The 13,476-nt window shown below is 45.4% G+C and overlaps 1 protein-coding gene across 1 annotated transcript; it reads left to right on the top strand.

Annotated features, from left to right (window-relative positions):
• The first annotated feature begins 455 nt into the window (after positions 1-455).
• LOC140995885 (transmembrane protein 79-like) lies at positions 456-5,919 on the top strand. The gene is made up of 5 exons (XM_073466038.1): positions 456-669; positions 1,615-2,581; positions 3,638-3,832; positions 3,969-4,200; positions 5,227-5,919. Exons 2-5 carry the CDS (start codon positions 1,987-1,989, stop codon positions 5,429-5,431), a joined length of 1,227 nt encoding a protein of 408 aa, XP_073322139.1. The 5' UTR covers positions 456-669; positions 1,615-1,986; the 3' UTR covers positions 5,432-5,919.
• The last annotated feature ends 7,557 nt before the right edge of the window (positions 5,920-13,476 follow it).

Raw genomic sequence — 13,476 nt, 5'->3', positions numbered from 1 at the left:
ACACACACACAAACACAGATGCACAGACAGACACACACACACACACACAGACACACGCACACACAGACAGACACACAGACACACACAGACACACACACACAGACAGACACACACACACAGACAGACACACACACACACACACACAGAGACAGACACACACACACACAGACAGACACACGCACACACAGACAGACAGACACACACACACAGACAGACACACAGACACACGCACACACACACAGACAGACACACACACACACACACACACAGACACACGCACACACAGACACACAGACACACACAGACACACGCACACACAGACAGACAGGGGGCGCTGTGGGAACATGCAGTAATCATGGTATTGATCACAGTGAAAGGTTGTGTTTGTGTGTTTGTGTGTTGTCTGAACACAAAGTTTGTTTGTTTGTTTGTTTGTTTATTTATTAACAGTTCTGACACTTTTGTGAAATATAATTAAAGAGTTTTATTAACAATCGAGGAAAACTGACGTTTTTATTTGGCCGGATACTTAATCAACCGGACTCTTCCCCTTTAAGAGGACTTTCACCTTTAACTCACCTGACGTGACCACACCTGATCTTCTGAAGAGTTTCACAACAACAACAGAAGAAGAAGAAGAAGAAGAAGAAGAAGAAGAAGAAGATCATGGTGAGTTTGACTTTTAATCTCGGTGAGTTTCCGTCTGAGTCCGTGTCGACTCAGTTAGCATGCTATTATGTTAGCATGCTATTATGTTAGCATGCTACCACGTTAGCACGGAGCTGTTGCTCCTCTAACATTGATTATTGATCAGTTTGTTCTCACCATTGATCAGTAACATAATCACGGAGGTGATGACGTGTTAAAGTCAATCAGACTCCATTTAACTCGTTTATGGTCGGGAGGGGGGGGGAACCAACCCAATCTGATGTTTATTTTGAATGACGTCACGGCCGCCATGTTTAAATTAGCCGCACGTCACTTGCGGTGGGTGGGGCTAACCTCCAGGAAGGAGCAGCAGCTGTTCTTTGTTTATTATTTATTATTATTTATTTATACGAAGGCGAATCATGTGATCATACAGATTCAATTAAACTTTATTGTCACTGTGCAGAAGAACAACAACACATCACAGTTCAATATGTGATCAATACAAACCAGAGCATCAGTTGTCACACAGGCAGAGGGGGGTTAAATACCAGCAGCTGAGGACAGGAGAGAAACTGCAGCCCTGTGTTTATGATTTATTATTTAATTCATAATTGAACTGGGATCAGACGCCACATGAGCACCAATCACAGCACACTTCAATTGTTATCTTCACATTAACATAAACAATAAACAATAAACAAACATAATTAACAATTTATACTTTCATAATTTAAACAATTCTGTGTTATGTGACAGCTCAGAAAGTGGTGAGACATGTCCCCCTGTGTCCCCTATGATGATATTTAACAGTTTGAATACTGGCAGTGACGCCTTCTTCTGTCTGTCCTCACCTGTCTGTCTCTACTGCCTGTTAAGACGTGAAAAATGTCATGATTTTGATCTGGTGACATCATGATCATTTTCACCTGGTAAACTAACAAACTGTACTGTTCTCTCTGACAGACACAGAGACACACACAGTGACTGACAGAGACACACACAGAGACACACAGACAGACAAAGACACACAGACACACACACAGAGACAAACGGAGACGCACACAGTGACTGACAGAGACACATAGAGACACACAGAGACAGACAGAGATACACAGATACACAGAGACACACACAGTGACTGACAGAGACACACACAGAGACACACAGACAGACAAAGACACACAGACACACACACAGAGACAAACGGAGACGCACACAGTGACTGACAGAGACACATAGAGACACACAGAGACAGACAGAGATACACAGATACACAGAGACACACACAGTGACTGACAGAGACACACACAGACACAGACAGACAGACACAGAGACATGTCTCTGCTGACTGACGATCAACCAGAAGACGCCCAGCACTCAACAGGAAGCACCAACATAAAGGACAGCGGGGGGACGAAGGAGAGACGGGCAGAGGGAGAGGACGACGTGGTGAGGTCCGCCATGAAGGAGCCCAGCACTCTGCAGTGGCCTGGAGACAGACAGACAGGAGGGCAGACAGGTAGACAGACAGGAGGACAGACAGGTGGACAGACAGGTAAAGATGACAGGGTGAGTATGAGGTCAGATATGTCTCTTCGGGAGGCGGTGAGTTGGACAGAAAGTGAGAGAGAGCTGATGGCCGAGGGAGAGAGGAGGGGGGGAGGGGCAGGTGACTATGATGGGGCGGGGCTTATGACACACCTGGAGGAGGAGGCGGAGCCTTTAGAAAACCACCTGCCAGAGAAAGCAGCTCAGGTGTTCAGTCCAGCGGTGACCGTCCTCCCCTTGCCCTCCTCTCCCAGAGAGGGTGAGGCATTTTGGGAAATGGAGTCAGAGAAGAGCCCCTTCCTTAGTCCTCGAGGAGCACCGCAGGACTACAGCCAACATGGCTACCAGTACGAGTGGACCGAGGACCCGCCCCCTGCCACATGTAAATAAACCTGCACACACCTGTACCTGTCCGTCCTCACCGCATTATAATGGACCCCACCTGAGTTCTCATAAGACCCGCCCTCCTCCTGGAGGGAGCACCACTCAGCTTTGCTTCCAATCTGGCCCGGTGGCCACTCGCGGTATTGCAGCTAAAAATTCCAGAGAGGGAAACTCTACTGCACATTTTCAATGAGGTGGATAACCAGGAAGTAAACCTGGACACGGGACATTTGTTGGCGTATGCACGAGGAGAACGGATCTCGTTGGTGTGAATGGACGCCATCTTTGCTTCAGGTGTCTTCTTCTATAAATCAGATCGAACAGGAAGTGACTGTCTCTGCAACTTCCTGTTCAGACTGAAGGCTGCTGGGAAATTCTACTCATTTTAGGCTCCGCCCCCTGCTGCTGCCGTTCCTCTTGAACAAGCAGATGGACTGTGAGGTCACAGTTTGAATCAGAGCTGGAGGAGGGCGGGTCTTATGAGAGCTCAGGTGGAATCCATAATAACACGTCTTCACCTCCTCAACAGAAAGCTCCTGTCTGTCTCTCTACCTGTCTGTCTCTCTCTGTCTGTCTCTCTACCTGTCTGTCTCTCTACCTGTCTCTCTACCTGTTTATCTCTTTACCTGTCTATCTCTCTACCTGTCTGTCTCTCCCTGTTTGTCTCTCTTCCTGTCTGTCTGTCTACCTGTCTCTCTACCTGTTTGTGTCTTTACCTGTCTGTCTCTACCTGTCTGTCTCTCTACTGGTCTGCCTCTCTACCTGTTTGTCTCTACCTGTCTGTCTCTCTACCTGTCTCTCTACCTGTCTGTCTCTACCTGCCTGTCTCTCTACCTGTCTCTCTACCTGTCTGTCTCTACCTGTCTGTCTCTCTACTGGTCTGTCTCTCTACCTGTCTGTCTCTACCTGCCTGTCTCTCTACCTGTCTCTCTACCTGTCTGTCTCTACCTGCCTGTCTCTCTACCTGTCTCTCTACCTGTCTGTCTCTACCTGCCTGTCTCTCTACCTGTCTCTCTACCTGTCTGTCTCTCTGACCTGTCTGTCTCTATCTCAGGTGGGCGGGGCTGTCCCAGCAGGGATGTCCTTAAGGTGGGCGTGTCACTGATGACATCAGCGCTCTTCTTCCCCTTGCTGGTGTGGGGGGGGTTTGTCTTCCTGCCGTTCGACGCCCCGCTGCTGGACGGCGCCCCCCTCAGACTTGTCTACACGCTGCGCTGCTCCGTGTTCGCTGCCGCCCCCATTGTCCTTGGTGAGAACGACACCACCACAGAAGAAGAGACGCAGCAGCTCTTAGTGTTTCCATGGCTAAGATGTCTCTCATCGCATCATGTCTCACCTTCCGCTGTCTTCATTGTCTGTCTGTCTCTCACCTGTCTGTCTCTCAGGTTGGCTGGTTCTGGGTGTCAGTCGGCTCAGGTATGGTGTGATTCGGCCTCTGTTTGATGACACGGTGAAGGAGGCGGAGCTTCAGGAGGTTTCTGTCCATCGACGCTTTGTCTCCGACTCAACCTCCCTGTTCCTGATATACTTCCTGCAGCTGGTCGTCATGGCGATATACCTGAGCCAGGAGCAGCTGAAGCTCGTCCCTCTGCTGACCGTCGTCTTCGCCTTCGGGCGGTGAGACTTAAACAAACTGTTAATTAAATTAATGAGGAACGTTCTAACGTTCTGTCTCCTTTTTATAGAGGTGCGTTTGTTTCGTGTCTACAGGCCGTTTAAACTTTTATAAAGGTGCGTTTGTTTCGTGTCTCCAGGCCGTTTAAACCTTTGTAAAGGTGCATTTGTTTCGTATCTCCAGGCCGTTTAAACCTTTGTAAAGGTGCGTTTGTTTCGTGTCTCCAGGCCGTTTAAACTTTTATAAAGGTGCGTTTGTTTCGTGTCTCCAGGCCGTTTAAACTTTTATAAAGGTGCGTTTGTTTCGTGTCTCCAGGCCGTTTAAACCTTTGTAAAGGTGCATTTGTTTCGTATCTCCAGGCCGTTTAAACCTTTGTAAAGGTGCGTTTGTTTCGTGTCTCCAGGCCGTTTAAACTTTTATAAAGGTGCGTTTGTTTCGTGTCTACAGGCCGTTTAAACTTTTATAAAGGTGTGTTTGTTTCGTGTCTCCAGGCTGTTTAAGCTTTTATAAAGGTGCGTTTGTTTCGTGTTTCCAGGCCGGTTTACACGTTTTGAAAGGTGCGTTTGTTTCGTGTCTCCAGGCTGGTTTAAACTTTAATAAAGGAGCGTTTGTTTTGTGCCTCCAGGCTGGTTTAAACTTTAATAAAGGTGCGTTTGTTTCGTGTCTCCAGGCCGGTTTAAACTTTAATAAAGGTGCGTTTGTTTCGTGTCTCCAGGCCGGTTTAAACTTTAATAAACGTGCGTTTGTTTCGTGTCTCCGGGCTGGTTTAAACTTTAATAAAGGAGCGTTTGTTTCGTGTCTCCGGGCCGGTTTAAACTTTAATAAAGGAGCGTTTGTTTCGTGTCTCTGGGCCGATTCAAACTTTTATAAAGGTGCGTTTGTTTTGTGTCTCTGGGCCAGTTTAAACTTTTATAAAGATGCGTTTGTTTTGTTTCTCCAGGCCAGTTTGAATTTTTAGAGGTGCGTTTGTTTTGTGTCTATGGGCCAGTTTAAACTTTTATAAAGGTGCGTTTGTTTTATGTCTCCAGACTGGTTTACTGGGTGGCCGCAGCTTTTGGCAGCAGCATTCGTGGGTTTGGTTTCGGCCTCTCCTTCCTGCCGAGTCTCGCCATGATGACTGCTAACACCTACTTCATCTTCACGGTGGAGGCAGCAGGGTCCATCTTCAGCCTCCCACCTCCTCCTGAGGAGGGGTTGGCTCCAGCCGCCGGCAGACAGAGGTTCTGGGGATGAGAGTAGATCAATGATCTAGAACCTTTCTGTAGGGATGAAATACATTTAGTTTGTCAAACCTTTTTTAATCAAAAGTTTCAATTTTTTTTTAAACTTTCTGTTTTATTTTTAAATATTTCAAGAGATTGAAGAATCAGACCCTTTTCTGTACAATGCAAAGCCCCGCCCACTCATTTTGTAACCTCACCCACTTTGTTTATAACCCCTCCCGCTACATCTGACGTTGGTTGTTCGGGGGGGGTCTCTTTTCGACTGAGGTTGTTATTGAACAACTTCCTGTTTACTTTGTGTGGACTTCCTGTTCAGTATGTGTTTATAATTTGTCGTTTTATTTTGTAAAATCACTTTTATGATCATTAAACTTTTTATGAAAAATGTAAGTTTCCGCGTCACATTCCAAAGTGAAACATGTCGTTCACTTTTCAACCTCTTGAAAACTTTGTGACCTTATTTTAAATATAAATACAATAAACATTCCTGTGTGATAATTCTGTTTGATGTTCTTTTCTTTAGTTTAACCCAGTGACAGTTTTAATCATCAGTAATTATTGATAATTATTAAAGGCTGTCTATTATTGATTATTAGTATTGATCAGTGTTACAGACCCTCTAACAGAAAAGCTCGTAGAGAGGATGCAACATATTCAAAAGGACGCTCAGAGAAACAAATTAAGGAATAAACCAAATTTTATTCATAAATCAAGAAAAGAATAAAACTACATACCAACAGAAAAGGTTGGAGAACCCAGCCGAAAAAAACAAAAAGGGGGAAGTCGCACCCAGCTATCCCCTCTAAACTAAACAAGACAGAAATTATTTTAACCCTAGATTAACTAAAGAAACACAGAACCAGGCTGCTGCTGATCTCCAAACCAAGACTACAAACAAATGAACAAAACAAAAGCCCCAGCACTGAAAACGTGGGGGAAAGTAACAAAGGAGACAAGGTGAAAAATCTCCTCCTTTTGGTGTCAGCTGGGCAGCGGCTTCAGAGAGAGCGTGGCTTCCACTCAGTCCTCCTTAAATGCTCTCAGGTAATTGCGACACACCTGGACAGGTGTGTCTTCCTGAAAGAAAACAGACACAAAAGGAAGAGAGGGCGCCAGAGAGCAACAGAGAGAGAGACAGAGAGAGAACACAACCAGTTGGGCACAACAACTATCCCTATAGGCCTGCACATAACAATCAGTCAGTATTGATTAGTGATCAGTCAGTATTAATTAGTGATCAGTCAGTATTAATTAATGATCAGTCAGTATTAATTAATGATCAGTCAGTATTGATTAGTGATCAGTCAGTGTTGAAGACTGACTGTAGTTGAGTTCAGTCACATGAAGTTGTTGCTGTGTTTCCAGTTGAACCGGTCGAACTGACAGTCGACACCAAACAAAGTGACACCTGAACACAGGAAGTACTGACAGTCTAACTTCAAAATAAAACCAAGTTTAAGAGTTTTGATATTAAAGTTTCTGAAGTGAAAACGTCTTTGTAAATAATATTAATATTTCACTTATATCTATAACAATAATTAAAGTGTTTTTGTGTTTACAGCTCGTCTGAACCTTTTTTTGATTTTGATGTTAGTAGATCAATAATCACATCTATGATCTCACAAACACACCTGGCAGGTGAGTCTCGCAGCTGTTTTATATGTTCACCTCTACCTTTCACAGAAGTTTAATGTTTGTTTTTCACATCAGATATTTTGACATGATAATCAATCACAACTGTGATCAATAATATGAAACATCATTATTGTGAAGAGTCAAACTAAACAAAGAGCTGAGGAGAGGAAATTGATACAGGTGAGAAAATAAAAAACACGTGATCTGGCAAAGTGGGGAAATTACATCTCCTTTATCAAAGGTCCCTAACATAACTATGTGACAACATACCGGCACAAATCCTTCGGAAATTATTTTGAATCATGATAGATGCCATTTAACTACCTACACATCTGCCAAAGTATAGTTATGTATGTGTGAATGTATATGAATGAATGTTTTTTTTGTAATTTTTGTATTTTTAATTAATTGCTGTTATTTTCTATTGTTAATTTTCTTTTATCTAGTCTCTGTCAGCGGTGTTAGATTTGTTTTCTTGTTTAACTGTATAATTTTGTATCCTTTTCTATTCTTTGTATCTTGTCTGTTTTCTTATAGCCTTATGTTGATGGCTATCTGATATGTTGTCTCTTGTTTCAAAACAATAAAAATGACTGATTATAAAAAAACAAAACAAAACAAAACAAAACAGGTGATCTGAGGAGTGCGTCACTAAAAAATCTGGGACCAGTGTAACTTTCATTTAATTTCCTGTCTTCTGTGTGAAAAAACACTTAAAATATGACTTATGCTCTTATTGTGAAAACTGTGAATGAGTCAAACAGTGAGTTGAGCTGCAGGTTTTAAATATTAAACAGGTTTTAAATATTAAACATTTTTAGAACGTGTTGTTTAGCAATGAACTGAACTCAGATCAGATTATTTAATCAAATCATTGTTTGTTCAAGTCCGACATGAAAAATGTGAATTTTCTTTGAACAGGATGAAAAATGATATTGAATCTTTATTTAAACAAGGAACACAGGACAATCTCTTTAACTTGGCTTTTATTTTGAAGGCTCAGGTGAGGTGCCTGCAGGTAGGCTCAGCCAACAGACTCAGTTTTCTTCAGAGATGTTTGTTGACTTCAGTCCTCACCGGTTGAAGGAGGTTCTGAACTGAAGAAAACAGTTTGTTTCTACAGAATCGACACGTTTGAACCGAGTTTGAAAGTTAAACTTGAGGTTTTTCTGAATGGAGTCTCTGCCTGTGAGGAGGAAGTCGTGTCTGCTGCGGCTCAGAGAAAACTGTCCATTCAGGAAGCTCCGCAGACAAACATACGGTCAGTTCACTCATGTTTGATTCAACTTTAACAAGCTGTCTGTTGATGAACGGATTAAAACATTCAAACTGATTCAGAACCGAACAAACTGAGTTTAACTGAAGTTTAATGTTCAGAGTTTAACACAGAAACAGAAGAAAGTTGAATGTTGAACCAGAATCTGATTTAAAAACTAACTGAAGCAAAAACAGAAGTTTGAAACAAACATTCAAATCTTTAAAACAAAAACATTTAATGAAAATAAATCAGATGGACAACAAGAACCAGAACCTCACAGAAAGTCAGACCATCACAGACAATCACAGACCATCACAGACCACCACAGACCACCACAGACCATCACAGACCACCACAGACCACCACAGACAATCACAGACAATCACAGACCACCACAGACAATCACAGACCATCACAGACCACCACAGACCACCACAGACAATCACAGACAATCACAGACCACCACAGACAATCACAGACCATCACAGACCACCACAGACCACCACAGACCATCACAGACAATCACAGACCATCACAGACCACCACAGACCACCACAGACAATCACAGACAATCACAGACCACCACAGACAATCACAGACCATCACAGACCACCACAGACCACCACAGACCATCACAGACAATCACAGACCATCACAGACAGTCACAGACCATCACAGACCACCACAGACCACCACAGACAATCACAGACAATCACAGACCACCACAGACAATCACAGACCATTACAGACCACCACAGACCACCACAGACCACCACAGACAATCACAGACCATTACAGACCACCTCCTCCTCCTCCTCCTTTGACAGGTGACCACAACATTTCCTCTAACAGGTGACAACACAGGTGATAACAGGCTCGTTCTAGATGAGCCAGGCCTGCGCAGAATCGATCACCGGCGACCACCGCACAATGCATGCCGGTTAGATTTGTGTCCGACTTGATCCCGACTTCCTCTGACGTCATGCACGCGCCGGCAACGATAACCTCACGAGATCAAGGCAGCTGTAGTTTTTAGAGCCAGGCACCGCAGTTGCTCTCCACCGACTGCAAGACCGCAGGGCATGATGGGAAACGCCTGGCTGTCACCTGATCAAAGAGCTGATTGGCTCTTAGTTAGGACTACAAACACTACGTTTTGTCGAAAATCCTAATTTTCTGTGTAATTGTTATATTTAATGCTAGATTATATGAATCTCATGTTGTGCAATGAAGGTTTAATCTGTTAACAAACATATTTTGTGTGGTTGATAATAATAATAATAATAATAATAATAATAATAATAATAATAATAAAGGTTATTTATATAACACTTATCAAAACGAGCAATCAGTGCTCTACAAGGCAGACAAAAAGAACAAAGGATAGAATACAATGCCAGATACACACATATTCCCACATATATACTGTATATAATTACACATATATATCAGCCATAGCTCTCCGAACGTGTTCTGCAAACTACAGGTAGCCTACAGGTGGATCTAACAGGATGTAAATGTTTCTGTGACTTCCTGTATTTTCTTTGACGGCGGCTGGAAACTGTCCGACTTGACTGCAGCTTTTTGTCACCGGCCCCTGCTGCTGCCGCCTGGACTCGTCCACCTTCCAGGCGAAGCGCAGTTCATCTCCAACGAGCCTAATACCTTCTCCTCTAACAGGTGACCACACCTCCTCCTCCCCTAACAGGTCACCACACCTCCTCCTCCTCTAACAGGTGACCACACCTCCTCCTCCTCTAACAGGTCACCACACCTCCTCCTCCTCTAACAGGTGACCACACCTCCTCCTCCTCTAACAGGTCACCACACCTCCTCCTCCTCTAACAGGTCACCACACCTCCTCCTCCCCTAACAGGTCACCACACCTCCTCCTCCTCTAACAGGTGACCAGACCTCCTCCTCCCCTAACAGGTGACCACACCTCCTCCTCCCCTAACAGGTCACCACACCTCCTCCTCCTCTAACAGGTGACCACACCTCCTTCTCCTCCTCTGACAGGTGACTACACCTCCACCTCGTCTGGCAGGTGACCACACCTCCTCCTCCTCTAACAGGTGACCACACCTCCTTCTCCTCCTCCTCCTCCTCCTCCTCTGACAGGTGAGCACACCTCCTCCTCCTCCTTTGACAGGTGACCACACTTTCTCCTCACCACACCTCCTCTGACAGGTGACCACACCTCCTTCTCCTCCTCTGACAGGTGACCACACCTCCTCCTCCTCCTCTGACAGGTGACCACACCTCCTCCTCCTAATTGACAGGTGACCACACGTCCTCCTCCTCCTCCTCCTCTGACAGGTGACCACACCTCCTCCTCCTCCTTTGACAGGTGACCACACTTCCTCCTCACCACACCTCCTCTGACAGGTGACCACACCTCCTTCTCCTCCTCTGACAGGTGACCACACCTTCTCCTCTAACAGGTGACCACACCTCCTCCTCCTCTGACAGGTGACCACACCTCCTTCTCCTCCTCTGACAGGTGACCACACCTTCTCCTCTAACAGGTGACCACACCTCCTCCTCCTCCTCCTCTGACAGGTGACCACACCTCCTTCTCCTCCTCTGACAGGTGACCACACCTTCTCCTCTAACAGGTGACCACACCTCCTCCTCCTCCTCCTCTGACAGGTGACCACACCTTCTCCTCTAACAGGTGACCACACCTCCTCCTCCTCCTCCTCTGACAGGTGACCACACCCCCTCCTCCTCCTTTGACAGGTGACCACACTTCCTTCTCCTCCTCTGACAGGTGACCACACTTCCTCCTTCTCCTCTGACAGGGGACCACACCTCCTCTGACAGGTGACCACACCTCCTTCTCCTCCTCTGACAGGTGGCCACACCTCCACCTTGTCTGGCAGGTGACCACACCTCCTTCTCCTGCTTTGACAGGTGACCACACCTGCTTCTCCTCCGCTGACAGGTGACCACACCTCCTTCTCCTCTTTGACAGGTGATCACACCTCCTCCTCCTCCTCCTCTGACAGGTGACCACACCTCCTCCGCTAACAGGTGACCACACCTCCTTCTCCTTTGACAGGTGACCACACCTCCTCCTCTAACAGGTGACCGCACCTCCTCCTCCTCTGACAGGTGACCACACCTCCACCTCGTCTGGCAGGTGACCACTAGCTGAGTGTCGATGCCGTGTCACATCAGCTCAGACTGACCTCTGACCTTTCATCACTTCCTTCCTCTTGAACAGATGTGTCAGCAGCGACCTCCCCTCCCATTGGCTCATACTGGAACAACATGGACCTGCCCACCAGCAACCAGCCAACCAGCACAGTCTACTCAGAGCCCCTCCCTCCTCTCTCCAGGTGCCAGAGGGTCTGTTCTCACCAATCAGAGGCAGCTGCAGGTGAGTGTTGTCTCAGTGACGTCCAGTAAAATCAGAATATGTTGAATTGAACTGATTTTTGTGTTTTTGATGTCAGACGTTCACATGGAAGAGGATCCTCCTGCTGCAGAGAACCAGCAGCTGGAGAACAGAGCTGAGGACAGTATGGGTGAGACAGACGTGTCCTTCCTGTAGTCTGGTGTTAGAAGCATGTGTGTAAACCTGCAGGACAGTGAAGCTGCTTCTTCTTTACTCTTTAATTAGCCTGCTAGCTAACAGCTGTCACACATTCACCACCTTCTTCTTCTTCTTCTTTTAATAACTGTTCGACTATTTGAATCACATTTTTTTCAATTTTATTTGAGTCAAAGGGGCTAAAAGTGGAATAAATCCAAATATTTGGATATTCCACAATCACAGCAATATAAATATAAAAAATATGGTAACTACACACCGCTGACCAAACATTTATTATTAGCAACTGTAGTTGTAATCTTAAACTAATTCAACAAATTTCAGCTTTTCCTGCTGTTGTGTATGTGGTTTGACCAAGTCGAGTTGCTGTACCTAGCTGTCCAAGATGGCAGCCGTACTCATGCATGCTCCCCTCACATCAGGTTGTGACAAGCGCCACACTTCCTGTGCTGTAGTTGCTGCGATAGTGGACCAATCACACATTAAACCGAAGAACACTCGATGTGATTGGCTGTGAGAAAAACACTCAAAGTCTTTTTATCTAAACAAAAACAAATGAATGAACGAATCATCAGATCGGACATGTTTTGATTCTATTTGGTTCTGAGAAAGTATACTGTATGAGACGTCCTTACTGTATGAGACGTCCTTACTGCAGGAGGCGTCCTTACTGCAGGAGGCGTCCTTACTGTAGGGGGTGTCCTTATTGCAGGAGGCGTCCTTACTGTAGGAGGCGTCCTTACTGTATGAGGCGTCCTTACTGTACGTGGCGTCCTTACTGCGGGAGGCGTCCTTACTGTAGGGGGTGTCCTTATTGCAGGGGGTGTCCTTATTGCAGGAGGCGTCCTTACTGCAGGAGGCGTCCTTACTGTATGAGGCGTCCTTACTGTACGTGGCGTCCTTACTGCGGGAGGCGTCCTTACTGTATGAGGCGTCCTTACTGTAGGAGGCGTCCTTATTGCGGGAGGCGTCCTTACTGTATGAGGCGTCCTTACTGTAGGAGGCGTCCTTACTGCAGGAGGCGTCCTTACTGCAGGAGCCGTCCTTACTGTAGGAGGTATCCTTACCTTTTAAAACATCACTTCTTCATTTTCTACCTCAACTTTTTACTTCCTGTTTCAGATCTGGATGATGACGTTGACCCAGAAACTGGAGAAAAAGCACAGGGATGACCCCGTCCACCACCTGTCAATCACCGCAGCCCCGCCGACCACCTGTCAATCAAAGCGACCCCATCCACAACCTGTAAATCACCGCAGCTATTTCAAAGCTCAAGTCATAAACTTTTATATAAACTTTATTTGTATCTGTGTAAAGTGTCTTTTCTTCAGATCATCAATCAGCTGGTGATCAGTTGTCATATTATTGATCATTGATGATCAGTTGTCATATTACTGATCACTGATGTTCGTTTTGAGGTCTTCTGTATCTCATGTTAAAGTTTGTGCGCTCTGTTTTCGTTGTCGTGGACAATAAAGTTGGAGTGAAAGCTGAAGTAGTTTGGTGTCTCCTGGTGTGTTTTAGATGTAAACTGTCATCAGATCAACAACAAAGAACAAACACCTGTTTGATCTCAGAAGGTAAATCTGAACTCAGGTGTGAC

This window comes from Pagrus major, chromosome 5, assembly GCF_040436345.1.
Source record: "Pagrus major chromosome 5, Pma_NU_1.0".
NCBI classification, from domain to species: domain Eukaryota; kingdom Metazoa; phylum Chordata; class Actinopteri; order Spariformes; family Sparidae; genus Pagrus; species Pagrus major.
The sequence above is the reverse complement of the archived record's forward strand: the minus strand, read 5'-3'. Positions and strand labels throughout refer to the sequence as shown.

Excerpts from the sequence above, each read along its gene's own strand:
- LOC140995885 (XM_073466038.1), top strand. The coding sequence starts at position 1,987 with ATGTCTCTGCTGACTGACGATCAACCAGAAGACGCCCAGCACTCAACA. Across the intron at positions 2,582-3,637 it reads GGACCCGCCCCCTGCCACAT|GTGGGCGGGGCTGTCCCAGC; the intron begins GTAAATAAACCT and ends TCTCTATCTCAG. Across the intron at positions 3,833-3,968 it reads TGCCGCCCCCATTGTCCTTG|GTTGGCTGGTTCTGGGTGTC; the intron begins GTGAGAACGACA and ends TCTGTCTCTCAG.